General features: G+C 43.4%; 1 protein-coding gene across 3 annotated transcripts in view; it reads right to left on the reverse strand.

Moving 5' to 3' along the window:
* Positions 1-21,527: 21,527 nt before the first annotated feature.
* LOC109299903 (cytochrome b5 reductase 4) overlaps positions 21,528-26,270 on the reverse strand; it is an 81,923-nt gene continuing 77,180 nt past the window's right edge. For all 3 annotated transcript variants that reach the window (XM_019520402.1, XM_019520404.1, XM_019520403.1), the window contains 2 exons: positions 23,796-23,960; positions 21,528-22,186 (listed from right to left, as the gene is read on the reverse strand). In XM_019520402.1, the coding sequence (XP_019375947.1) occupies positions 22,132-22,186; positions 23,796-23,960 (220 nt within the window). In that variant the 3' untranslated portion in view covers positions 21,528-22,131. The remainder of the gene's footprint in view (positions 22,187-23,795; positions 23,961-26,270) is intronic.

Below are 26,270 nucleotides of genomic sequence, written 5' to 3' on the forward strand. Positions count from 1 at the left end.
CCTTAAATAATTCCTTTACTTAGACTGTCAGTACCTCCAAGCCAGGACCTTCTTTTCTCTCAGACAGCAATGGATAAACAGTCAGCACTCAGATTTTTTTTTTTACCCAAAACATTGTCAAGCTGACTTTCAATAGATAAACCCTCAAATAACCAAAGACTTCTCATAGGAACCAAAGCTAAGTACAGACAAGAACTATAAAACAAAGTTTTATACGGTATCATTCCTGGAGCTCACAGGCATGAACTGATCTCTAGCTAAGATGTGATGAGTTTTCAAACATTTTAATATTTTGCAGTTATTTGCATATGGGGAATGCTATCCCTTTCTCAGAAGTAATCTGCACTGCCTTCTCATGGAGACAAGACAAAGATGAACCATTGGGCAGCCCTGGTTTGATAGTTCTTATGTACCTTCCCTATGTTGCCACAGCAACCCAGCATGCCAATTTACATGGCATGATAGTAATCTGTCTCCATAGGAACAAAAAACCTTAGCTTCTACTGAAGCATGAACTCGTTAAAATCTGAAATTGTTCTAGTAAAAAGAAAATTTTCATTAAAAATCCATGTGGGAGCCTGGAAGATAGACCTAGAAATAGTAGCTAAAGGCTTAAGCAGGTTTGGACTGAGGCTAGATTAAAACTTATTAGGATGGCTCCCAGCATGGAACAAAAATTTCAATTATTGACAAGTTAGCCATGGAAGCTAGGCATTGAGGAGGTATGATCTAGGTGTTAAAGTGGCATGTCTGGCTGCTAGCATACTGGGTTTCTACTCGGGGGGCAACATGTAGGGGGGGCACGTGAGTGCATGTGCACCTGAGAGTGGCGGTGGACCCTGTACAAAAAGGCGCCACTGACAGTGTCAGCAGCACCTGCAGGTGGTCGCCACTTGCCACCACCACCCCCCTCACCACCAGCAGCGTCTGCAGGTGGTCACTGACCCCTGGTTGGCACTCGCCACGCCACCCCCCCTCCTACCCCCCACTGCCAACAGCACCAGCGGCGTCTGCGGGAGCTTCCGCTCACCGCCACCACCGCGCTTCCGCCACCACTGTGCCCCCCAGCCAGTGAGGGTACGTGTCGTTCATGTTTCTGCTCTTGACTCTCCACAGATAGTGTGTGATCCTGAATAAGACCTTCCCTTTGTCTCAGTTCCACAAAAAGCTAAATTAGTTTTGTTAATTCACAGGAGTATACTGAGAATAACATCAGCTTTTGTTTTTGTCAAGCAGTAAGGGTCAGGTTCTACAAAGCACTCAGATGCCTAAAGTGCAATTTAGGGAGAATTTGCAAACGTAAGTGAACTAGGACATTCGATAAAAACTCCACTTAGCTGCGCAGGTGTTTAGAATCATGTAAAAATAGGGCTGGAAAGGATCCCAAGAGGTCATTCACTCAAGGCAGGATCATTCTCATCTAAACCATCTTATCCAAACATTTGTCTAACCTGCAGGTAATCTCTTCCAATGTTTAACCACCTTCAGAGTGAGAAAGTTCTTCCTCATAACAGCCTAAATTTCTCTTGCTTCAATTACAGACTGTTACTCCTTGTCCTGTCACTTGTGGCTTCAACGAATAGTCCACCACCATCCTCTTTACACCCTTCAGGTCTTTGAAAACTGCTATTAAGTCCCCCTTCAGTCTTCTCCAGACTAAATAATTCCAGTTCTTCCAACTTTTTCTGGTACATCATAATTCTGAGATCTTTGATGATCTTTGTTGGGCCCTTTCCAATTTGTCTAATTTTTTTTTTAAAGTGAGGTACCCAAGCTGGACACAGTATGCTAGGGAAAGCCTCACCAGTATGAATAAAGTGTAAGTGCCATTTCCCTTTATATGCAGATGACACTCCTGTTAACATAACTCAGTATGCTGTTGGCTTCCTTTACAACAAGACCACACTGTTGCCTCATACCCAGGCTTGAAATCTACTATAACCCTCAGGTCTCTTTTGGTAGTAGTGAAAACTAGTCAGTTATTCCCAAATCTGTATTTTTGCATGAGATTTCCACACTAGTGCACTTGTCCTTTTTGAATTTCATTCGATAAATTTCAGAACATTTTTCCAGTTTATCAGTGTCATCCTCAATCCTAATCTTCCCTTCTGAAGTATACTGCACCTCCATCCAGCTTGGTGTCATGTGTAAGTCTGTCAGCTGTGAAAATGTCATCCTCCATCAGCTAAATTAGATTGATCAAGCATGACTTGCTCTTGACAAATCCATATGGTATGTTCCCAATCACCTTTCTTTCCTCTAGGAAAATGCCAGCTCTTATTTTTCAATCAATTTTTGACTACAGAAAAATAAATAGAGCAATTCTTCTGTTGCAAAGAACTCAGAAAGACCACAACAAGACAGAATAATTTTAAGAATATGAATTCCTAGTTGAAACCCTCCCGGGTTTATCATGTGAATCATGTTTGTATATCTAACAGTACTAACTAATGGTACCTGTAGCACCTTTGAAAGGATCTTAAGGTACCCTAGGGTTCCAAAGTATCCTGGTCAAGAATCACTGCTCTAAGTGCTTAGAAATAGATCCCTGGATGACATGCTCCATAAGCTTTTTAGGTATCAGGGTTAAAAAGAACAGTTTGTACTTCCGTGGGTCCTCCATCCCACTTTTAAATATGGGCATTATATTTGCCCTTTTCCAGTTGTCTGGAATCTCACCTGACCTCCATGAGCTCTCAAAAGATAAATAGCTGATAGCTCTGCAAGTACCTCAGCTAGTTTCCTGAGTACTTCAGGATGAATCTAGTCTGGCCCAGTTCACTTTAAAACATCCAACTTCTCTAAATCTCTGACCTTTTCTTTCCCTCCCCTGACCTTTCTGACAACTATGCTAGTCAACTGATAGCCAATCTTACTTGTGAAGACTGAAGTAAAAATAGGCATTAAAATACTTCAGCCTTCTCCTCCTCCTCCATTAATATGTTGGTCTCCCCATTTAGTAATGGACCTGTAGGCTGTAAATGTGTTCAGTAAGTGAAACACCATCATGAGGGATGCAGACTGCAGACCTAGCAGACATCAAGATTATGGATAAGGGTGTGTTTAAGTTTGTATAGAATAGATGGATATAGAAATCAGTAAGTAACAGGCTGGAAAAGTAGAAGAAATTCTGTTAGTCAAGGCCACTAGTACTGGCCCAATTGGATGTAGAAAACTGCTTTTTGGAAAGCACTAAGAGTAGTTAAAGGTATCAGCTGCAGTAACTTGATGTTTTATCTTTTGATGAGAACTGAATTATCTGCTGCTAGCTAGAATCCTGTTAACATAATAGTGTGCTCTTGTAAATTGAGTAAGGCCACCTGTTGACCACCTGTTGCTAGTCTTGGCCAATCTCAAGGGGCCTAGGTTAAGCTACAGAGATGTGACTGAAGTAGAGGACCTCAGCAATTGTTATTGAAGGACTGCAGAGTGAACCTGTGTGGCCATGACAACTAGCCTGGTCAGCAAAAGGCAACTTAATAGAGCACAAGGCGTGGAAGGAAAAGGATTTATAATAGATAATTTGCATAAGCATATCACAGCTTGAGTTTAAAACTGGTAATAACAGTAACTGAGGTAATCAAGTGTTTTAGATGTAGCTGGGCTTGTACGTTAAATTTCTTAAATCAGTTATAAAATAAAGAAGCCTTGGCAGCAAAAAATCAAACAGATGAAAGTGAAACAGGATGGTGGCAAGCAGCATTCCAGGACAGTGATGGAAGAACATAAAAAAGCCTTTTTCCATAAGAACATAGATCTCAGCTAAATGACAGATTCTTAGTCCATAAGAAAATTGGTTTAATCCCATTCCCTACATTTCAGTGAAACAAAGAAATTTGTCTGCTTCCCACTTCTACTGCACCTCAGAACAATTATACTTGCTTGAGAATCTATAGGTGTCTACATTTTTGTCAGAAAAATAATTTTGTCAGCAAAGCTACTGTACATGTCTAGATGCCCTGGTATGCTTAGAGGCCTTGACTGATCTGAGCATCCCTGTACCTCTCTTTTTCACCTAAGTCCATTTGGGATTCACTAATTAGCAATGTACCTATAAACCTTGGGAGGCATAGACAGAGGAAGAAAATATGACTGGGGGGGCCGAGTGTGTAGGTGTGCATGGAAGTACAAACGTGCATGCACCACCCCCCCGGTAAGTAAGTCAGTTGTGGGGAAGGGGTGGAGAGAGGGAAGAGTGATGGAGTGTGGCAGAGACAGGGGTGAATAGGGCCCCAGGGGCCAGGGCAGGTTGTGGGACTGCAGAGCATGGGCAGCTCATCCAAGGGCGGAGTGGGGGCTCCCACCACTGCACACACCCCTGCAACAGGCACAGGGGACACATGCCCTCCTGATCTGTGCATGGGGTGGAGGCAGCTGCAGCTCTGGGCTGGGCTCTGAGCCCCAGTGCCGGTGCCCTGGGAGCGGCACAACACCACGTGCCTCCTGTGCAGTGGCTGCACCACCTGTCCAGCAGTGGGAGGCACGTGGTGTTGTACCACTCCCGGGGCACTGGCAGTGGGGTGCAGAGCCCAACCCACAGCAGCAGCCGCTTCCACCCCATGCACAGATCAGAGGGGCACGTGCCCCCTGTGCCTGCCCTGGGGGTGCATGCAGTAGTGGGAGCCCCCCCACCCCGTGCCCCTGGACGAGCCACCCGGGCAGTGAGCCACATTCTGGCATCATTCAAGATAGCACTGGCCACATATCAACATGTCAAGACGTTCAGCAGTGGGGTTGAGAACATTTGGGAAGAACTCCTCTTCCTACATAGCAAAATCTGGTGGCAAATTCCATAGCCTACTACAGAACCCTCCTTCCTTCATTCACGCCCATATGCATTTTAGTATCTGGGGACTCAGTACTTCATACTGCAGAGCATTCCTGAAATATTTCAAGCATCCTTAATTCCTTCTGTCTTCAACACTACATGTCACAAAAGCATAAGTGATCAAATCTCATGATTAGCATCCTTCTGATCCTTACCACTACAGCTTCTGCACATGCACTGTTCTCCTTGAAAACTGTTTACATACCTTAGAACACAAGTAAGAAGTAGTTTTACAGAATCTTGCAGATTCAGGGATGCAACAGGGTCTTTTCCCAGGAGTGGCTGTGAAGCCCCTGAAAGCCCCCTTAGCCCTTATCACTTCTGCTTTCTTTGGGGCCATCTCCCCTTCAACTCTCCTGCCATGCCTTAATGTAATTATACTTTTTGAAAAAGGAGGCTGCCCCAGGACTCTTCAAGCCAGATCTCATGCTCATGAGTGCAGGTGTCACAGACTATTCATAGACTTAAGGGCTAATTACATGGTCTCCTGATCTCCCCTTATACCCACACCCAAGCCTTGCAGATATTACTGATCATTAGTTTGGGCATGCATCCTCTGCCCCTCCTGGGTTCAGATCTCCATTTCCTTTGGTCCACGCCCAGGCACTTCACCCATTTTGAATACTCCTGGGCACAGCCCTGGGTCCCTGACCCTGTTTCTACCTCTCGGAGGCACTGTCTCTGCCCTCCTCTGGACTGTGTGCCCCTGCCCCCGTCAGTCTCCTGCTGTGGGCCGCCTCAGCCTTTGACCCCTCTCCCTGGGCCCTGGCTCCACTCCTAGGCCAGTTGAGATCTCTGGGTTCCTTGGCCCCAACAGTCTCCAGCTGCAGCTTCTCCATGACTTTTGGCCCCTAATCCTGGGCCCTGGCCCCACTCCTAGGCCAATTGAGACCTCCTGGGCTATGGGCTCTCTGGTTCTTCTCATTCTTGCCCTCATTCTCACTCCTACGCCGGCTACAGGCTCCCTGACTGTCCCAGGGCTGTGACCCTGCTACTCAACCTTGGCTTCTATCCCAAGTACCCTGGCCCTGCTCCTGGGACAGCTGAGATCTCCACCACCCCTACACTCTCAATCCCTAAACCACTGGTCTTGCTCAGGAGTTCTTTCTTCCACAGCTCTCAGGGCTAGACTGCCTGCTCAGCTCAAACCCTGGGCTTATATTGTACTAGCCCAGCCCCTTTAAACCACCTGGCTCATAATTGCCCCTTGCCACACCTGCAGGCTGCTTTTCATGCAGCCTGCCTTTTCTGAAAGTTGCAGAAGCACCAAGCCTCCTCCTGCAAGGGGAAAAAAGTACTTGAGACAGCTAGGGAAGCCTCAGACAAGAACTGATCCATTATCTGGAAGTAAAGTAAAACCGAAATAATCAGCCTCCAGTATAAAAGGAGTTCAGATTTCTACTTACAATTAAACATTCTGGAATGATACTGCCAGAGTTTTAATTTTTCACATGGTTAGCTTTTTTTCTTCCATTTATAAATCCATCTGTTTTATATGCAGTATTAAGTCTTGTTTTCTTTCAAAATATTCATGAATAAGAAAGTAAAAAATCCCTCCTTCTCCATCAAAGATGTCTATCTATCAGCCCTTCAGACAAGATATTTGCTTTGTAAAAGTAAACAACACACTTAGATCCTAAGAATATTTCTTCTTTGTTAAAAATATTCATTGCTACTCATTTAATAGCAGAGCACATGAAGTGAAACACACACACTGATTAATTTTAGAGCATAATGTAAAAAATAATATACATATTTACTATCCTACTGTTAGATCCTCCTTTGACTTTTAATTTAAACTCTCACTGGATTGAGGATGAATCAGAATTCTGTTGCAGAACCAAGACAGATTTTTTAGCTCATCTAGTTCATCTAATTATCATTGCAGGAGCTTTTCTATAGTATATACTTCATTGTTTTGACCAACCCAGTTATAAACAGACCAGCCAACTGCCCATCAAGAATGATTGAGGGGTGGGGGCTGGGATGGAGTGCCACCTCCTAATGCCCCATGCTGCTGCTGTTCTGCCTCTTGGTGGCACCGGCTCTGTCCAGTTCTCGGCATGGCTTCAGAATCATGGCAGTGCTCTCCCATGCTTGGAGCACTCTGATTGGCTGTTTCTGTCAGCCAATCACAGTGCGAATAAAGCATTCTGGACAGACAGACGTAGGCTTTTATAATATTAGAATTCAAGCAACAGCAACACTGTTTATGCAGAGAATATATTTCAATCAGACCTCACTATAAGAAAATATTTCTATATATTCAGTCTGTATATGTAATTCTCTAATTTCAGCTTAGTCAAAGTGTTTGCTGGTAAACCAGTATTCTCCCCTTTATTGTTTACAGTAAGGTGTGCAGTAAATTATCAAGGAAAATCCTATATTTTCAAAATGACAGGATTAAATAATTTGTTTTCCCCATCTGACTTTACAAACCTCAGCTTTTCTTTATAATCTCTCCAAAAAGTTTACACTTTTCAAGTAAAAACAAACTGAAACACTTCCAATCTAGGCATACTAAAAATTCATTTGTTACAGAGCTTTCATTTTTCCAGTACTTTGAATATTTCAATACATATAGCATAATTTACACAAATCTGTCATTATCTGTTATGCAGAACAATATAACTACAATTTCTAGACATTCTCTAAAAATGCCTCCTTCACTTTCTATTAAACTCTTCAACATATACAAACAAGCACTTGTTTATTTGTAACAACAAATACATTGAACTTTATAGACCATTAAATTAAATAGTAAATATGATATATGTTTTTTTCCTTTATTCACCATATTATCAAATGCAATTATCCTCTTTATAGCAAGTAAGTACTGACTCAGGAAACGAGATGAAGATTAATCAAAGCCTCATGTTCTTTATGATTATGCATAGTTCTGCTACACAAGAAAACGGTCCATAGGGAAACAAACACTGTAATCCCAATCAACAAATTATATTGAATGTATGAACAGTTTATACACAAGTCCCTTGATATGTATTTGTTATGCTGATGGCAACAGAGTGCAGAAGCTAAAGCTAAAAGAGCAGCAGTATGGTTCTGCACAAGTCTGACTAAGTATAACCATATTTGGGCTCCAGGGGTGGCTGAAACATTCCCTGGTGGCTCCCCATGCCTTGATGCACTTATTGGGTTGAAAGGAAGGCTGCCTAAGGGTTCTAGAGTGAGCCTCAATCTGTCTAGTAGCTGGCAGGTCCCTCCTGGACTCTGCTGGTCTCAATCCTCCTCTTAAACTGAGTGGGTGCTCTCAGCCCATCCATGCCCCAGGGTACCTGTAAGTCTTAAAGGCTAATTAGGTGGCTCCAACCACCCCTTACACCGTGCCCATGCCTCACATAAAGTCACTGTGCCATCATTCTCTTGTCAAGGCCTTGGCCTTCTCAGCCTCGTCCTCGTTTCTCTATCTGGACCTTCTGGCCTGGGCACTGTACCAGACCTGGCTTCTAGGCACCAGCTCTTATCTTAATTACAGTAGTTCTGGACCCCCTGGCCCTGTCTTAGCTCTGCTCTGGGTACCAAAACTGCTTTGGCTCTGTCTGGGCCCCTGGCCCCTCATCCAGCTCTTGTCCAAACTAAGCTTCAGCCTCTCTCTCACTCTAGGCTTGGACATCCCGCTCAGGTCAGAGCCCCAAATCAAGGCCCTAAACAGGGCTCTAAACTCTGGTGTGTCCCTGGCACTCCACGGTGGGTTAAACACAAGGTGCCACTTAAACACCCTGCTGTGGCCTCTGCTCACTCTCAAACTACCCATTGAAACTGTAACTCAGAAGAAAGCCTTCTAGCAAACACTAACTAAGCATCCTCTGGGCCCAAACACAACAGGTGCTTGTATAACAAGGCTTCCCCTTACCCCAAGTAATACTCCCCTGCAGTTCTTCCCTAAGCTCTGTGGTCCCAGGGCTCCTTCCTTTGTCTGAGCCTGGCTGAGGAGTCCCCCCCCCGCCTCAGGAGCCAATCAAAAACATGCAAGCAACAACTTTCTGCAAACTTTCCCGCTCTGCCTTTGCAGGGATCCTGAGCCCTGCTGCAAATCCAGCAGCAGCTGTTACAGATTTATTACATAAACAAGAGAAATCATAAAAGTTAGTATAACTGAAGACAGCCAACAGATATGAAAACAAGCTAAAATACTTCCCCTCACTTTTTCTACTTACTACAATGCGCCTGCTGGTTCTGACCATGTTGAAGTTCCTGCAAGCAATCCTATCAATGTGCACTTCCCAGCCTTCTCCAGTTGGATAACTGTGTCAGCTAAAGCTCATGGATCCTTAGACAAAAACTTACTCCCAAAGCAACCTTTAACTACTCACCCTTATCTGCATACTTTAACTGAAGTATTATCGGGGAGCAAATACTATACATATGACTGAGTTCCAGATGTCTCTTTTGTTTGACAGGTTAGGTATCTTTCCTGATCCAGTTATAAGTAGGAAGTATTTATATCCTTTCAGACAAAGATTACTAACGCTATATCTTCAGCTAATCAATTATTACAAAAAATTACAGTCTCACCTATTTTCTCCAAAATGTCTTTCAATAGACTTTTTCCCACCTAACAAATTTCCCCTTTGAAATGTAAGCCCCCACTGTTTGGAACAGGCTCTGGCCAAAGTGTCTTGGTTCAGGTCTGCATAAGCTGACTGGCTAATTTGCATCCCTTATAAAATACATTCACAACAAATATCAGGGTTTGTACAAAAATAAGCATGATTAAACTAAATTCACCTTAACATTAGCTACCAACAGAAACGACACATAATATTAGTAAATCGAGTTCAGGAAAATATCTATACCTGTTCCACAAATACCCCCAAATATTCTTACTTTTGGGGTGAATTCATGACAATCAGATAGTGCAGTATGAAATTAAAATGATTATGCTAACAAAACAATGCACTGGTACAAAAAAAAAAAAAAGTAAATCTGCCAAGAAGAGAATCTTAAAATGAGAACCAGAGAATACAAAAGATAAATAAAAAAAATAGAGCCCTCTATTTCTTTCCAAAGTAATAAAAATATACAAATTAATCTCTGCCACATTGTGTGTAGCTGATAAAAAAAAGCAGGTCTGGGGGTAAGAGTTATTAGGCTGCTGATAGTAATTGATCACACTTTAATGAATGCTTCTCCTTATCACATTAAATGCACTTTAAGAAATTCCATGCTTGGTTTTCCCTGACTACAGACACAATAAAATAGCCTTTTTAGCTTTCTACAGGGAAAAACAATTTACAATTTACTAGGTCCTAATTACAGAGCACTTGGAAATTCACAGGGAAGTAATTAAGATTAGGCACAAGAGAACAGCAGCAAGCAGCAACATAATATTTGATCATTTTTCAGGTCTAGCTCAAGGTGATCATTGTTAGCTTTATTAAGGAAGAAGAGAATTACATGAAAGAATTAAGTCAGAAACCATCAACATGTCCACGGCATACAGAAAAAAAGGAGTGTCATCCTATCACACCTGACTAGAATCTATTAGCCAAAAAAGGAACAACTTCCTAATATGATCACTCAGGCTTGATTCACTCTTTTTCATCAACAGCAGCAGCTGCATGCCAAGAACCACTTGCACTATGGCTGGTATTTAGTGTTCACAAAGGCAATTGTCTACCACTAGTCAATTTAGCCAAGTCCTGTGCAAGTGTAACACTCCTATCCTTCTGGCAAGATACCTTTGGAACAACCTGAGGCATCTTCTGCATATTTTATACTAACTTGCATTGTACAAGAGAAAACAAAAGAAGCACAAGAAAGTAAGATTTATGTCCCTGGCCAGGATTGCGTGCTGTATCAGAATTTGCTTTTAGGTATCCAGAAGCCAACGGTACTTCATAAACCCCTTATGTCATCATATGTCCTGGCTGATTTTTTCACTTTCATATCACCCAAGTTTCCCTCTGGTTCTGTTCATTTCTCACGTACAGGTAGAGTAGTTTGGCCCTTTTACTAAACTATGAAACTGCTCCTTTTCCAGGGCATATAACAACTCAAACTATATAAAAGGATCTTGAATTTTCTGCAACCCAATCCAAAGGAAAACATTTTTCCTCAAGGTTTTAAAGTGCAACAGAACAGAGTGTAAAAAGGATACAAGCCTCAAGGCAACAACTGAAGGGACCAAAAGAATCAGGGTTTTTTTGAGAAGGGAAACTGACTGAGAAGCAGCGTCTCTTATATAGCTGAATCCTTCTCTGTCCCAAATCACATAGGTAGTTATGCTGTGTTTCTTTCTGTCATGAATACTCACGTAAACTTGGAGAAAGCTACTTTTTCCCTCTAACTCTGTCAGTTTTGCAATGCAACTATGATTTCAAAGTAGCATCATGGCTTAAATCAAACAATTTTTGGACATATTTGATGTTTACACGTAGTTCCATGCCTAAATAGTGTAAAGTTGGTTATTAGGGTTTTTTAGGTCTTTAAGTTAATTTTGGATAAAAACGCAATCAAAGTAAAAGTGTAGTAAAATTATTCTTTTTTTCCACTCGAAGTCAAAACTGTTTGCCTTTCTACAATATAGAAACTAGTCCAACAACAAGTTAAGTAATTGTGGGGTGAAATTCAATACCTGGTGTTATGAGGATGATCACAATGATTAACCACATCTTCTCAGTGTAAATGGGTATCTCACTAATGTCTCAAACCTGCCAACATCAAACTTCTTGGAAGTGAAATTCCAATTTTCTGCCTTCAGACCTGAGCCTTAAGCATAAGTCTCCAGCAGTTCATGGTGATCCCTTCCACAAATGCATCTGTAGTTGAACACCTACAGCTTTGTTCTCTCATAAAGGGCTATCCAGCAAATTGCCAGCTATCATAAAGCAAAATGTTATTGGTATTAATTCAGAAAACACAAATTATCCATCTTAAAATAGCTTATATGCTAGTTTAACAGGATGGTCCCGCAACTTCTATGTGTAGATATTAAATACACCAAGTAGGTATTAAGTATACCAAATACTGGGACAGGCTTTCTTTCTGAGGGTTCATATACATAATATTTATGAAAATTAATATAAGTCTGTATGTTCCACAGTTCCATAGCATCTATCACATCATAGTTCAGTGAATGTTCCTTCAAACCCAGTTATCTATGCATTCAGATGGAAGACAATGAAAAGAAGGTCTATAGTGTGAAACTGCTGCCAAAGCAGAGTCTAAAACATTTAATCTGAGGTAAGTATCTAGGTGCTACACACAGGGAAGAAAAGCCAAATTCCCAAATACTGAATGGAGGGTAACTGTCTTGAGAATAGCATTGTCAAAAAGGATTTGGGGATTACTGTGGTTCACAAACAACGTGAGTCATCAGTGAAATGTTGTGGCTGTAAAAGCAAATGTGTCACCAGTAGCATTATAAGGAAGACAGTAGAAGTGATTCTTTTTAGCACTACTTAGGTCTCAGCTTGACTGTTTTGGGCACAATATTATAAGGAAAGTGTAGAGAAATGATGGAGGGTGCAAGGAGAAAGAAAGATCTTTAAAGACTGAAAAACAAGCTGCCTATAGAAAGTCTGAAAGAACTGGATCTTTTTACTTCGGGGAAAAAGGAAATTCAGAGAAAAAAAATGACAGTTTCCAAATATTTGAAAGGCTGCCATGAAAGACCACATAGGACAGGACACATAACATGGATTTAAATTGCAATGCAAGATGGTCAAATGTATGGAAAAAATGAAAAGCAGAATAATGAAACAACTTGCCTAGGAGACTTATGCAGTCTTCACTGGAGGTTTTCAAGAAGAGATCAGATAGGCATCTATCTGGGGTTAGGAAATGCAAACCCTACATTCATATGCCTATCTGTTCTCTCCCAGTTCAGTCTTTGAGTTCTTTGCAACAGAAGAACTGATCTCTTATTTCTCTGTAATCCAACCATGAGTGAAAAGTAAGAGCTGGCAATTTCCAAAGGGTGCTTCGAAACTAATGAGGGATGCTTTAAGACTAACAAGGGGTACCTCAAGTCTAAAAAGGTTGAGAACCACTGCTCTAGCAGTATCCATACAGCATACACACAGGCTGCCTCTTCGCTATGCTCCACACTAACAGCATAAAGAACAGTGTGGTCTTTCTCCCTTCTCTCAATTGCAGAATACACGTGTCAAAGATTCTGGGAAAGAGAGAAGAGAGGCTGAATGTGAAATGTGGATATAACCATCATAAATCTCAATGAATGCGAGATACTGGTAAATAACTTCTCTTTTCCTGGAAATATTTGTCTATATACACACTCTATTGTGGGCGACTACAAAGCAGTACAAAACCTTCCTAAAGGGAAATCCCAAAATCCTAAGTGAATAGTGACTGAAGGACTGTTTCATGTGATATGGAGTCCATTCTAGCAGTCTCCATGGTAATGCAATGATTGCTGAAGAAGTTAAGAGAACTCCAGGCAATTGCCCTACAGCCATCCAAAATGGGGGCAATTTGAAGAGAAACCAACGTTGGTTGGGCTCTGTAGGAATAAGCTCTGATCAGTGTCAGATTAGACCTCATGGTGCTGGACCTAAGGTTCATTCCAGTCTTTTCTGGATCTCCCCGGTCAGGATTTACCTATCCATCTTAGAGACACCGTCTCCTGCACTTGCATGATGCCACATGCCAGGCTACATCTCAGAAGACATGGCTTGATGGAAAGACTAAGTCAATGCCTGTATGGAGATCCAGTTTGTTCCCCCCCATAACACTTCATGCTAAATCAGGGGCGGGCAATTATTTTGGGCAGAGGGCTGCTTACCAAGTTTTGGCAAGCTGTTGAGGGGCTGCATGGGTAACCCCACCCCGACAGGTGCCTTGCCCCTAGTCACCATCTTGGGACCAAAAGTCCCACCCCCTTAACCTCTGACCTTCACACCAGAAGTCCCTTCCCTTGCCCCTGGAAGTACTCCTTTGGGGAAGAGGGTTTGCCATCTTAGGGGGGAAAAAAACAAATTCTATAGTAAAAATCAAATACCTATAATAATATATTTTAATTTAATTAAAAAATATATTTTTGATCTGATTTGTGTGTGTGTTTGTGCTGTATATGTAGAAGTGATTGCATAAAAACTCAAAATGCAGTCTTATTTGTATATTATGTGGGGTGTGCATGGGGTCTGTGAAGAGTTGTGGGTGGGTGGGTATGGGGGTTTGTGGGGATGCATGTGTGGGTACAGTATTGTGGGTATGGGAGCCACTGGGTGCAGAGCAGACGGTGAGTGGGCAGGACAGCGGGGAAAGTGGCAGCAGGGGAGGTGGGGAATGGAAGTGAGTGGGTGTGCAGGAGCATGGGGACTGTGGGCCCCAAAGTGAAGTGGTAGGAGCATAGGGTGTGGGCTGGTAGAGGTCTATGGCAGGGGTTCCCAACCTTTTTATACTGTGGACCTGCAAACTGTTTAATTTACAGATTTAAATTTAATTTACGTTTAAATTTAATTTTTATGGGGGGGGTTGGGTTGCGAGGACTGGGTGGGGTTGGTGCACCAGGAGACCCTGCAGGGGATGGGACTGCACAGGTGGTGGCCCAGGGGGACCCAGTTGGGGCTGCCCAGGAAGAAGAGGCTCTGCTGCCTTTCCTAGGAGCAAGCAGCAGAGCCGCCTCCCGCCTCCCCCTGCCTGCATCCCCCTGCTACCAGCTGTGGATGGGGGTGGAGGGTCCTGCCTAGCCTGGCATGGGTCCCAGTGCACAGGCAGCACCTCACCAGGCTCAGCCATGGTGGTGGAAGTGGGACAGGGCACAGACCCAGCTGCCTCCCTCCCAGAGCCACCCTACCGCCCACACGTGCTACCGGCGGTAGAAGCCATGGCTCCCATCCCGCATGCCCACTCGCTCTCAACCCTGCAACACAGGCAAGCAGCCCCAACTCCACACACCCCGCACTTGCCCATCCAGGCTGGGTGGCAGCAGCACCGAAGCACAAACTGCTGCTGGGGGAGGGAAAAAGCGGCTGTACCCCCTCCCACCACTGGCACTCCCTGTGGCAGCTTCTTGGAACCCACGCAGGGCTGCCTGTGCCTGTTCTTTGTTACCACCACTGCTCCAAAGGCGGCGATGTGGCAGAGAGGCAGGACAGCCCTGCGTGGGCTCTGGGTGGCTGCTGCAGGGAGTGCCAGCGGCTGGAGGGGGAGCAGCCACTTTTACCCTGCGCTGAGCAGCAGCTTGTTCCCCACCACCATTGCTGCTCAGCCTAGACAGGAGAGTGCAGGGCGTGCAGGGTCAGGGCTGCTCGTGGACATCCCTGCCTGTGCTGCGGGGCTGGGTCACGCGAGGCTGGGAACAAGCAGGTACACGGCAGCTGGGTGGGAGTGCAGGGCCCACATTGGTGCCCTGGGGCCAGCACAGGCAGGGCCCAGAGCGGGTGGCAGGAGTGCAGGGTCCCAGGTGGTTGGACCTCTGTGGAGCTGGGCCAGCTCCCCTCTCTCTGTTGGTACAGCGCAGTTCGGCTACATAGACCCCTGGCAGCCCATGCCCCACGCTCCTGCCACCCTGCCCTGGGCCCCGCCAGTGCTGGCCCTGGCACTGGTGTGGGCCCTGTGCTCCTGCACGCCCACTCACTTCCACTCCCCCACCCCACTGCCATTTCCCCCACCTTCCTGCCTGCCTCCCACCCCCTTAGTGAAATTTCAAGCTCAGGGCAGGGAGCTGCAAACAGCCCCATGGCCCCAGGTTGGGGGACAGAGCTGGATGGGCCCTGCTACTGCAGGAGCCTGTCAGGGCTTACCCTGGGTCCTACTGTCCCTGGCTGCTGTCATCTTATTGCTGTTGCAGATGCACATTAATTTTCTAAATTTTTTAGGGGCCCCACAGGCCAGATAGAATGGCCTGGTGGGCCTTATTTCTCCCACCCCTGTGCTAAATGTAACACATAGTACCCTGCTAGGCTGGAAAGAGCACAGTATGGAGTAAACAGGCAGCCTTGGGCATCCATCTGGATTTCTTTAGCCCTATCTCAGTTTTTCCCCTTGTATCTTGTTAGTTGACTGCAAAATAGTGGACCAACAATTTCCTGCATCAGTAAATTATATTTTGTAAATAACAACATTTATTTCATTTGGTGCATGCCAGTCAGCTCTTCAGGTAAACTTCATAGGAGCTGGCAGGAAATAATTAGCAAATCTCAACTTGCAGCATCAAGGAGTAACTTTTAAAGTTCTCTCTTGAACACAAACTCAGTGCAAGCTTCAACTGTATTGATTTGAAAGCTTACAGAAAATAACGGTTTCCCCTCAGGAAGAAAGTGAAAATGTTCAAAAAACTCATTCCAGCTTACAGCACTGAAAGGCTGACACTTGTAAAATAAAAACTGGTATGTTTTAGTTTGTATCTAAAGTTTTTAGAACTAATACTAATTAATAAATGGCAAGTTAATCAGGGAGGCATTAGCTACCATCCAAAACTGGAAAATTCTTAAAAGGTTTTTCTTTACAAAGTTTCTCTTTCTTTCCCATGAAGTCATGTTTCTATTTGTTAAATGTTGTGTGGAGTCTTCAGTGGCTGTGGAGAAAGATAATTCATCAGTTAAATAAGAACAAAGCAAACCACATACATTTAAAGGCTTATAACCAATACATGACACACTTTGAAAGAGCTAAAGATAATCAGAGACTTCAAGTGATATTCAAGTATAATCAGTGAAATATACAGCCAAAGTTGATCCATCTTCTAGGAAAATCAGCAGTAGATAGCACCAAACCAAAAAAAGAAAAAACACCGTTCGCTGCATCCTGGCTGGATCATTCTGCCCTTCAAGAACACCAGCACTTCTTCCTTCCTGTCACTGGGGAATGGCCAATGTGTTAACCCAACCACAAAGACTCATTGAGTCCAAACCCTACTAGGAAAGCACTAATATAGCTTTGGGATTACAAACTCATGGGGACAAATGCATCAAAATAACTGGAAGATGATTTAAGAAATGCAAAGATTAGCACTTGGGCAATGCAACGTATCAACAATCTAAGGCAGAAACAATTCAGCAAGTCCTATGAAGAAAACAGAATCCATTATTTTTTGCCACAGCAATTAAAAAAACATTAAAATCATTCTGACCTGCTGGCATCTTTCTGAGTTTTCTGAATTCCTGCAGTTAAAAGAAGTGAAAACTAAGACCTGGCATTTTCCAAGGTGTGACTTGAATCTGAAAGGGTTGATGATTATTGTCCTGATCCAGGGGTTGTCAACCGGGGGTACGTGTACCCCCAAAGATACTTGGGAAAAGGGCTAGGAGGTACATGCAGGTGGGTGAGGATGAAGTACCGCCACCCGCCACCCCATGCCACTGCCTCCCAGGAGCCAGGGGGGAGGTGGTGAAGGCAGTGACTCCTTTCTACGGGCTGCACAGGCACTGCCTGGCTGACCTGATGTGGGGGGGAGGCGGGGGGAGTTTGCACGCAGCAGCAGCCGCCACCATCCACCATCCTGCATTGCCGCTCCGCCAGAAGTGTACCAGAAGAGGTACACTCCTTAAAAAGGTTGAAAACCCCTGCCCTAATCAATGTCCACCTGGTTGTTTGCTTGATGCAAACTGGCCTCTCTACCACTTTGTTGTCAAGTGCTGTAGCCACAGGAAGCTGGTGTAGGAAATTTGGTCATGTGCCCTTTCTTTGTTTTGAAGTAAAATCCAAAGTAAATTACTGTAATAATTTTGTGTGTCCATTCCCACAAGAGTTGCACAAAGGACAGAAAAACTAAATTCTGATATTTAACACACGTTCTGGCTATCAGGCCAATTGTGGTACAGATATTATTTTGCTCAATGGAAAAAAAATCTAGAAACTTCAAGCTTCATTTACAAAAAATGATCCATATGGAAAAGCTTTGACTGTTTAGAATGATACAATATTTTAGTGACAAGAAATGGCATGATGTTCCCAATACCCCTCTCCTGATAGAACATAGGATAATAGTAAGTGCCCTTTTGTATCAGTACTGGTATCATGTCTGGTATTCTTTTTCATTTTGCTAGGGTGAAAGATCATCAAATTTAAAAAATCCAGTTACTGCCAGGTTGCAAGCCTAGACAAAATATGTATTGCCATTCAGTAGTATAGGGTGTAGCTGTGTTGATCTAAGGACATAGACAAGATTCTTTGAGTAAAGAATTATTAGACCAACTCAAATAGTTGGAAAAATTCTTCTTTTCAAGCTTTCAGGTCCAAACACCCTTTGTCAGGCTGAGGAAGCATCTGCAGTTGGTGTGTGCTCTTCCTGGATGGAATGAATAGTAAAGAAGCCAGAGGCTGGAAGCCAGGCAGTTAAAATGTAAATTGAGGAGTCAGTGGATGAGAGGCAGGCTTGGGAGGGGCAGGAGCATGGGAAAAGGGGAATGAATGTAGCTGGTAAATAGCGGAGAAGTACCTGGGAAATCAGATGTTAGGCAGGTTATAGGATGTGTCATAAATCCAGTATCTATATTTAGTCCATGATTTTTTGTATCCAGTAGGCTGATGAAGTGAAGTTCGTAGGCTCATCTGTGAAAGGTGTTTTGTAAATTCCCTTTGAGGATTAGAACTGAGAGACTGGAAAGAGAGTGGCTTTCTTGTGAGAAATATGCCCCACAGGGTATTCTCGTCTTGTGAGAGATTTTTGGTGTGCGTTCATTTTGGTACACAGGTGGCATTTTGTTTCTCTTACATATTTTCCATCAGGGCATTTGGTGCATTGGATGAGGTATATTACATTTCTGGAGGTGTAGCTGTAAGATCCAGGAATGCTGATGGTTCTCTTGTAAGGTATAGTAATTGTGGGGGTGGTGATGTGCTGGCAGGTTTTACATTTCTTGTCAAGGCATGGTCTGGATCCATTCGGTGTTCTGGGTCATAGGAAGTTTGCTTCTGGTGATGAGGTTAGCGAGGTTCGGTGCTTGTTTAAAGGCTAGTAGTTCTAGGAAGATCCCTTTAAGATCTGAGTCTTCTTCTAGTGGTGATTGCAATTGTTTGAGGATTTTCCATATACGTTCCAGGGAGGGGTGGTATATCATCAGAAGCAGCAGTGTGTTTTTCTTCTGTACTGCAACAGTTCTTCAAGTGGTACCCAGGTGGCTCTTTCAAAAGTGCAATCTGTCTCTCTGGAGGAATGTCTTTGTTGAATGTAGATTCTCTCTTTTATTAGATCAAGAAGATTTTTGCAAAAAAAAATAAAAGATATTATCTGAGTCATGCTTGTTTTTTCTTCTAGACCAATATAGCTACAACCTGGATACCTGACACTTGTTAAGTGAAAGCCTTTTTGAGATTAGTGAGGTGACAATCCTGGGTGTTCTCCTCAGTGCAAATTTGGTGGTATTGGAGGGCTTGGCTGTACATTACAACTTTCTTGGTGTGTTTAAGGTGATTGCTGGTTCTGTGCAGATGCCTATGTTGGTCCGTGGGTTTCTTGTATATTGTGGTCTGTGTATTACCCTTCTGGATAGTGATCATCATGTCTAAAAAGGAGACGTTGGTTTTGGAGTATTCAAGAGATAGTCTGATGGAGGGGTGATGACTGCTGAATTTCTGATGGAATTCAATCAGAGATTGCAGGTTTTCAGTCCAAATGATGAAAATGTCGTTGATATATCTTAAGTATAGCAAGGGTTTGATGGTTCAGTCCTTGAGGAATTCTTCCAGGTGGCTCATAAAAATGTTGGCATACTGTGGGGCCATTTTGGTGCCCACAGTCTGGAGGAAGTGTTGGTTATTGAAAGTGAAGTTGTTGCGTGCGAGGATGAAGTGTATAAGGCCAGGAAATCTTGCATGCATAACAGCCTCTGGCTGCTTTACTATTCATTCCATCCAGGAAGAGCACACATCAACTGCAGAAACTTCCTCAGTCTGATGAAGGGTATTTATACCCAAAAGCTTGCAAAGAAGAATTTTTCCCACCATTTGAGTATTGTCATTCAAACACTTCATGTCATGAAGCATGGATGCTTTTGTTACAAGTGTGTTGTTAACAAGGCTTTTGTAGCAGAACAGACAAGACTATTCAGTTTTATAATACAGTACATCAACAGCACTGAGAACTAACAGGGAAGGATGCATATAGACAAGATTACATGCAACAACTATTGTCCTACATGCTTATAACCAGAAAAAGGATAACTAATTATTTTGCTGCTTCTCTGTCACATATACTATTGTATACTAAATTTTAGCCACTTATCAAATTATGTAACCTCAAACTAATGTTTCCCAAACTTTTGATACCTGGGGCACACTTTTCTGGATTAAAATTGGCAGCGCACTTCATTCTTACATCCAAAAAGGTATATCTATATATTTTCAAAATATATCATATTCAACTTCCTTGCCAGAGGAAATCATACCAGTGCCAAGTGTACTGTTAAAAAAACGACACAAATACATCTTCAAGCAAAGAATTTGTCTTTACCAGTAGCTCCCAACCTTTTTAGCCTCAAAGCCTCTTCGATAGCTTTTCTGAATTTAGCAGCATCCCAGTTGAAAAATCACAGAGACAGATGTACAATCAGAAAGGATTAAGACTAAAAAATATTGAGAATCACTATCTAGGCAGGCTTAAGGGCAGTAGAAGCAGGACCTCACCATACTATGCTCTGCTCTTTCCACTGCCTCCCACTCTTTACCCCTAATCTATACCTCAGGGAGGAAGAACAGCCCCTGTTGCCAAGGTTGATCCACTCATGCTGGTAACCACTTCCACAGCCCCTCCTGCTGGCCCCAGGAGCATGGGAGGAATAGAGGGGACAAACTAGGCTCCAACACATGACAGTCTGCATCCACCTGCTCAAAGCCACGCTGCTGGGAGCATGGGCTGGAGGAGGCATGGGGGGGGGGTGTTACACAGGGGATGCCTGAAGATGGGGAAAAGCAACAGCAGTGGTGACAGTCCCCAAAGGAGCAGCGGCAGGCTGGAGTAAGTGCAGCAGGCATAGGGTATTGAATGGAGGGTTAGGGAGGGGAAGAGGGAGGGCAAGGAAAGCATTTACACCTTCTCACACAAGGGGAACCTGCGGCATAATTCTGTTACTCTTGCAGTACACTGTGTGTGGCATGGCACAATCTTTGGGGATCACTATTTTAGAAAGCAGAGCCACAGATTCAAAATACTCTCATCTCATGTCATTACAACAAGTGTCCATTTCTTTTAGGTACTCACACTGCCCCTATTACTCATTACCCTAGTACTTGGATACACTGCAAACTTTAATTTATTTATCGTCATAAGGCCCTTCCTTGGTAGCCCAAGATCATGTAGGAAGTCTGAGATGGGAGACCTGGATTCATCTCTGCCATAAATAAATCCTAGGATTGCACCCACTGGGCTGTGGAGGCCCCTGGGAAGGCAGAAGGGCTAGAGCATGAGACCACAACCTGTGCCTTCCCCCACCCAGTGCACAGATCTGGGGACACAGCTTCCCCCTGTCCACCCCAGGAGCAAACGCAGTGGTGGGGAGCCGGCCCAAACCCTGCTATGCCCTGGATGAGCCAGCCCCAGCCCTGTTCTGCTCCCCACAGGGCCTTGCTGCTGTGTATTGTGGCCCCGGGTCCACATGCACTGCCTGGCTGGGCAGCAACCCCAGCTCTGCCCAACTCCCTCCCTATGGGGGCCTCAACCCCCCACCTGCACACTTACCTGAAGGTGCCTTAAGCATTTGGATCATCCTTCCCCCCCAATAACATAGAAAACTGAGAATATTAAGTATCTGTCTTGCACATGGCAAGTGCCATATTTTTAACCTTTTTTATTACTTAGTGCATCTGAATTTACACTTTGCCATACAAAGGCATTTTATCTTTTGTTGTTCGACATTATGTACAAGTTCAATAACATGTTTCGATCACTTACCAGTCAAACAGATTTCAGAGATCAACAATGAGAACATAGTGTAAGTGATCATTTACCTGAGTTAACAGTGCAATATTTAAATTCAGACAGTATTGCTAATAAGACATTTTATATATAGAAATGCAATAAATGTTTCAAGTAGATTTTTATGTAACAGTGCTTACAATGGTGATAAATTATAGCTATGAAGAGTCCTTCTGTACCAACAAAATTTAACAACTAATATAATGTGTACTGTAAAAATGTACTTGCCTCTACAATAAATTATTACCCTAGTTGAATTTTAGCAAAAATAAATACAAAGCAAGATAAAACACAGTACAAAATCCTTTTCCCCAAAGACATACTCTATTCAAGAAATATAATCTGATACCAAGAGTCAAATTTTAAGCCATACAAAATAGCTTTCATTTTAAGAATTGAAATTTAATCATGAATGTAAATAAATAAAATTGCATCATATAAACAGTGCTTTCTTCATATCAGCTTATGCAGTAAAACTATGGATCTCTTCTTTGCAATAGCCAAGATCCTTCAGAAACCTGAAAAACAAAAATGAAATATATAAATTTGAATGTCTGGAGACTAAACAACAGGAGTGTTAATCAAAACATTTTAACAGTTTAGCAGCTACCCTCTGTCATTTTCAATAGAAAGAACTAATGGAAAATAGTCCAGCCAAACACACTGAAAAGACCTTCCATGCCTACAAATAAATTCATACATGGAACAAAAATCCTTGATGATGCTAAAACATTTTCTAAAAATAAGAGCTATTCAATATTAGAACTACTATCTGCAGAATCAAAATCTTTAAAATGTATTTTTCTCTAATGGCTGAATTCCATCATCTCTTAGAGCTGTGCAACCTTTCCTATTTCAACAAAGCTATGTATAACAACTGTCCACAGTTGGTTCAGTATTTTAGAATTGGGAGAGAATTGGGTGAAGAGTTGTCTTTTTATCCTTATTTTTCTTTTCTTATAATGCATACATCTGAATAGATGCATTACAAACACAAATACATTACATTTTTATTTGAAATCTGTTAGAAACATTCTAGACTTTAATGACTCTCAGCAGACAGACTACCAGAAACAGACTACCAGAACTAGCAGAAATTACATGGATCTCTCTTTCAGTAATTCTTGAGCATCAGAAATTATCACTTTCTCCAAGTCAGATTCATTTTCAAAATCTTGAACACTTAGCATCTTTCAATATTAATACTTCAAGAGTGAAAACTTCAAACAGGTGCAATCTAGCACTGCAGGGCATAGCAGGACTGCATGGGCACCTGCTTGCCACTGCAAGCTCTGCGCTGCCCTGGTAAGGCATTCCCTGCACACATGGCAGCAGGGGATGGGCAGCAGTGCAGATCTGTGCCTATGAGTGCTGCCACGCATGCAGGGGATGCCTCACCAGGGCATTGGGGAGCTCGTAGTGGCAAGCAGCTGCCCTGTGCAGTGCTAGGTTGCACCTGCCAGGCTGCAGAGGCCCCTGGGAAGGGCAGCAGGGCAGGAGCCCAAGTCTACAACAGGCAGCCAACCCCCAACCCGCACACAGATCTGGGGACACCAGTACTACCTGCCTGACCGAGGAGCATGCGCAGTGGCAGGGAGCTGCCCCTCACCCCTCCACTCCCCGGGACAAGCCACCTGCGGCCCCTTCCCTGCAAGGCCCTGCTGCAGCCCTGCTGCCTCACATACCACCCAGCTGGGCTGCAGTCCCAGCCCTCCCCAACTCTTCCCCTATGGGGGCTTCAGTTTCCCCCTTCCTCACCACCTGTGGGAGCTGCTCTCCAGGTTACCTGGCAGCCATGTGCATATGCATGCACATGGCACCCCTTACCTAGCCACCCTCCTCAGGCTCCCTCCCAGCCCCTTGCAGGCTGGAACTCTGTCAGCCTGCAGAGAGCTCTTTGCAAAAGCGCAAAATCCATAGGTTTCTCTATTAAAATGTGGTGAAGGGGAAAATCCACATTTTGGCCCATTTTTCTGTGGGAAACGGAAAACCTGGATCCTTCCTTATAAACCCTACACACATTTATGATTTTTTTTCATAAAAAAAATATTCAAAGAGCTGCTTTTAGAAATGGTGACGTTGTTAACAGTACACTACAGGTACAGAAATAATAACTTTTACACTCACCGTTCTCCTTGCTCTGTAAAAGGTGCTGGACCACAGATGCATATAAGTACTTTGGAATCTTGTTTGCTCCTTTTAAAAAACTCAGAAAGCAGAGATGAAGATATTTTCCCTCGTTTGCCATTCCATTCTTTACTTGGCTCTGAAAGAATAAACTGAGCCTCAAATCTGGAAAACAGAAGAACAGGTTTTAAAAATATTGTTTCTATAGGAGGGGTGGCAAAATATGGCATGTGGGATGGATCCAGACTACCACAGGATTTTGGCCAGCCCCTGGTGAGTCCCTCAGTTCCCACCTGGCATGCTCCCCACATGCCCCTGCCTGCACAACTGGTGCCCATTGCAGGGGCATGCAGCAAGTGGATCATGGCTCTGTCCCAGGTCCCAGACCCAGGCCCCCGACCCATGCTGTTACAGCCCTGTGATCCAAGCCCTGGCCCCATCCACTCATCCCATTCCTGGATGCTGTTCCCACCCACCCGTGGTACAATGCCAGCCACCCAGCACAACGTGGAACAGAGCTACTTACGGCATTTTGGTGAGTTTGGGGGCAGAGGGTGGGGGGAAGAGATGATGACCTGGCCCACAATAGCTCACCAGAACTCCTTGAGTGGCCCTCCAGCCCAAATAATTGCCAACCCCTGTTCTATAGGCATACATTTGTTATGCAGCATTATTTATTCATCTCAGAACTAATAATTTTCATGACATTTTCCCCTAGCTCCCCTCCATTCCCACTGTAATGGGTTACTGCCAGAGCCTTGAAAATATTAAGAAATATCTATTTATTTGTCATACAATTTCAACACAGCATCACTACTCTTATGCATGTAGTTAGTGCAATCTGTCAAGGCAGAATGCTATATATATTCCATTGTCGAAGTAGCTGCCTACTAGACATTAGACCAGAAGGTTCCAAGGGAAAATTCATATTTCTATTAGAGTATAACATTTTATATAATTTTCAGGGCAGTATTATGTTAATAGGTAATAACTGAAATGGTAAAGTAGGAATATTAAATCATATTAGGGGAAATACGAGCACATTTCACTAATGAAAAAGCTAATACTTTCATTGGTTCCAAAGATCTGTTACCATGGTCATCTGTTGATAGGCAATGAGCAATACAAGCACTCTCAACTCTGTATTTGAAACTCATATGAAGCCCACCAGTGTGAGAGCCATCCAAAACATAGCACAAGGGCTGCTAGAGATTGCTGCTATACAAGTAAGGTACAATACTGATTTTTCACTTTAAACTTCAGTGCATTCACTCATAACAGTGTAATGTACGTTAACACCATCTGGATAAAGAATTTATTATGCCTCAGAAAAATCAGTAAACTGACTTCACTAAGCTCCAAGGCATTATCAGGCATTAACAATTCTATCAGTCTTTAACAGAGCTGCTGGATTTCACAGAGTCAAGAAACCATAAATTCCTACATCCCACGACAGTCACATCCTCATAATTTAATGCAATATTAAATGGGCAGTGGTATGAACAGCATTTCAATAGAATTTAATATACAGAACATTTTTCCCATTACAAAATATTGACAAATAATGGAGGAAGTAACAAACAGAAGTAACAAAGAGAATTTAGGATCCTAATTTCTAGTTCAACATTTGAATTAGTCAGGGGAGTCCTGTGTGGCTTCCACACACCATTCAAGGGTTCCTCCTGCAGAAAAACCACCGCCTTCTGTGGATTTGTACTGATAAGTAAATGATTCTGCTGGAGGTACACAAGAAGGAACAGAATCTGCAGTCCACTGTTACAGATATGTTGCCACTGCAAATGCTAATGGAAGCAAAAGCAAGGTTTGTCTTTAAGTTGATAGATTTCTGAATACAGACAAGAATCACTTGTTAGAGTACATCTTATGAAAAGCTTTTATTTGAGAAGTTTACTAGTACCCTGCCGTTTGGAAGATTTTGAAACATTTTGCTATGCACAAAACATTTTTCATAACCCAGAATGCTATAGTCTTATTAAATTTAGGAAAGCTAAGGCAGACATGGACGCTAGGACTAGCATCCAAGATCAAAGATAATAAAAAGTCCTTTTTCAAATATATAGTGAGGATGAAGAAGGCACCAGGAAACATGGGGCCCCTGCAAGATTCTCTGGGCAATCTGGTGGTTGCGCCAGAGGAGGAAGCAGACCTCTAAGTAATTCTTCATCTCCGTTTTCTTGTCCAGGGACCAGGACTTCACCACCGTCAATGCAAGACGGACTCGAGGGGAACGCCTCCAGACCTCAGGTTGGGGAGGATGGGGTTAGAGAGCTTCTGGAGGGGCTGGACGTGTTCAAATCAGCTGGTCCAGATGCTCTCCACCCCAGGGTGTTGAGGGAGCTAGCAGGGGTTATTGCAGGGCCTTTGGCACAGCTTTACGAGCGCTCATGGTGCTCGGGCCAGGTGCCAGATGATTGGAAGATAGCCAGCGTGGTCCCTATCTTTAAAAAAGGGAGG

The sequence above is a fragment of the Gavialis gangeticus genome, unplaced genomic scaffold (assembly GCF_001723915.1).
Source record: "Gavialis gangeticus isolate Ggan-Ray unplaced genomic scaffold, GavGan_comp1, whole genome shotgun sequence".
NCBI lineage: Eukaryota > Metazoa > Chordata > Crocodylia > Gavialidae > Gavialis > Gavialis gangeticus.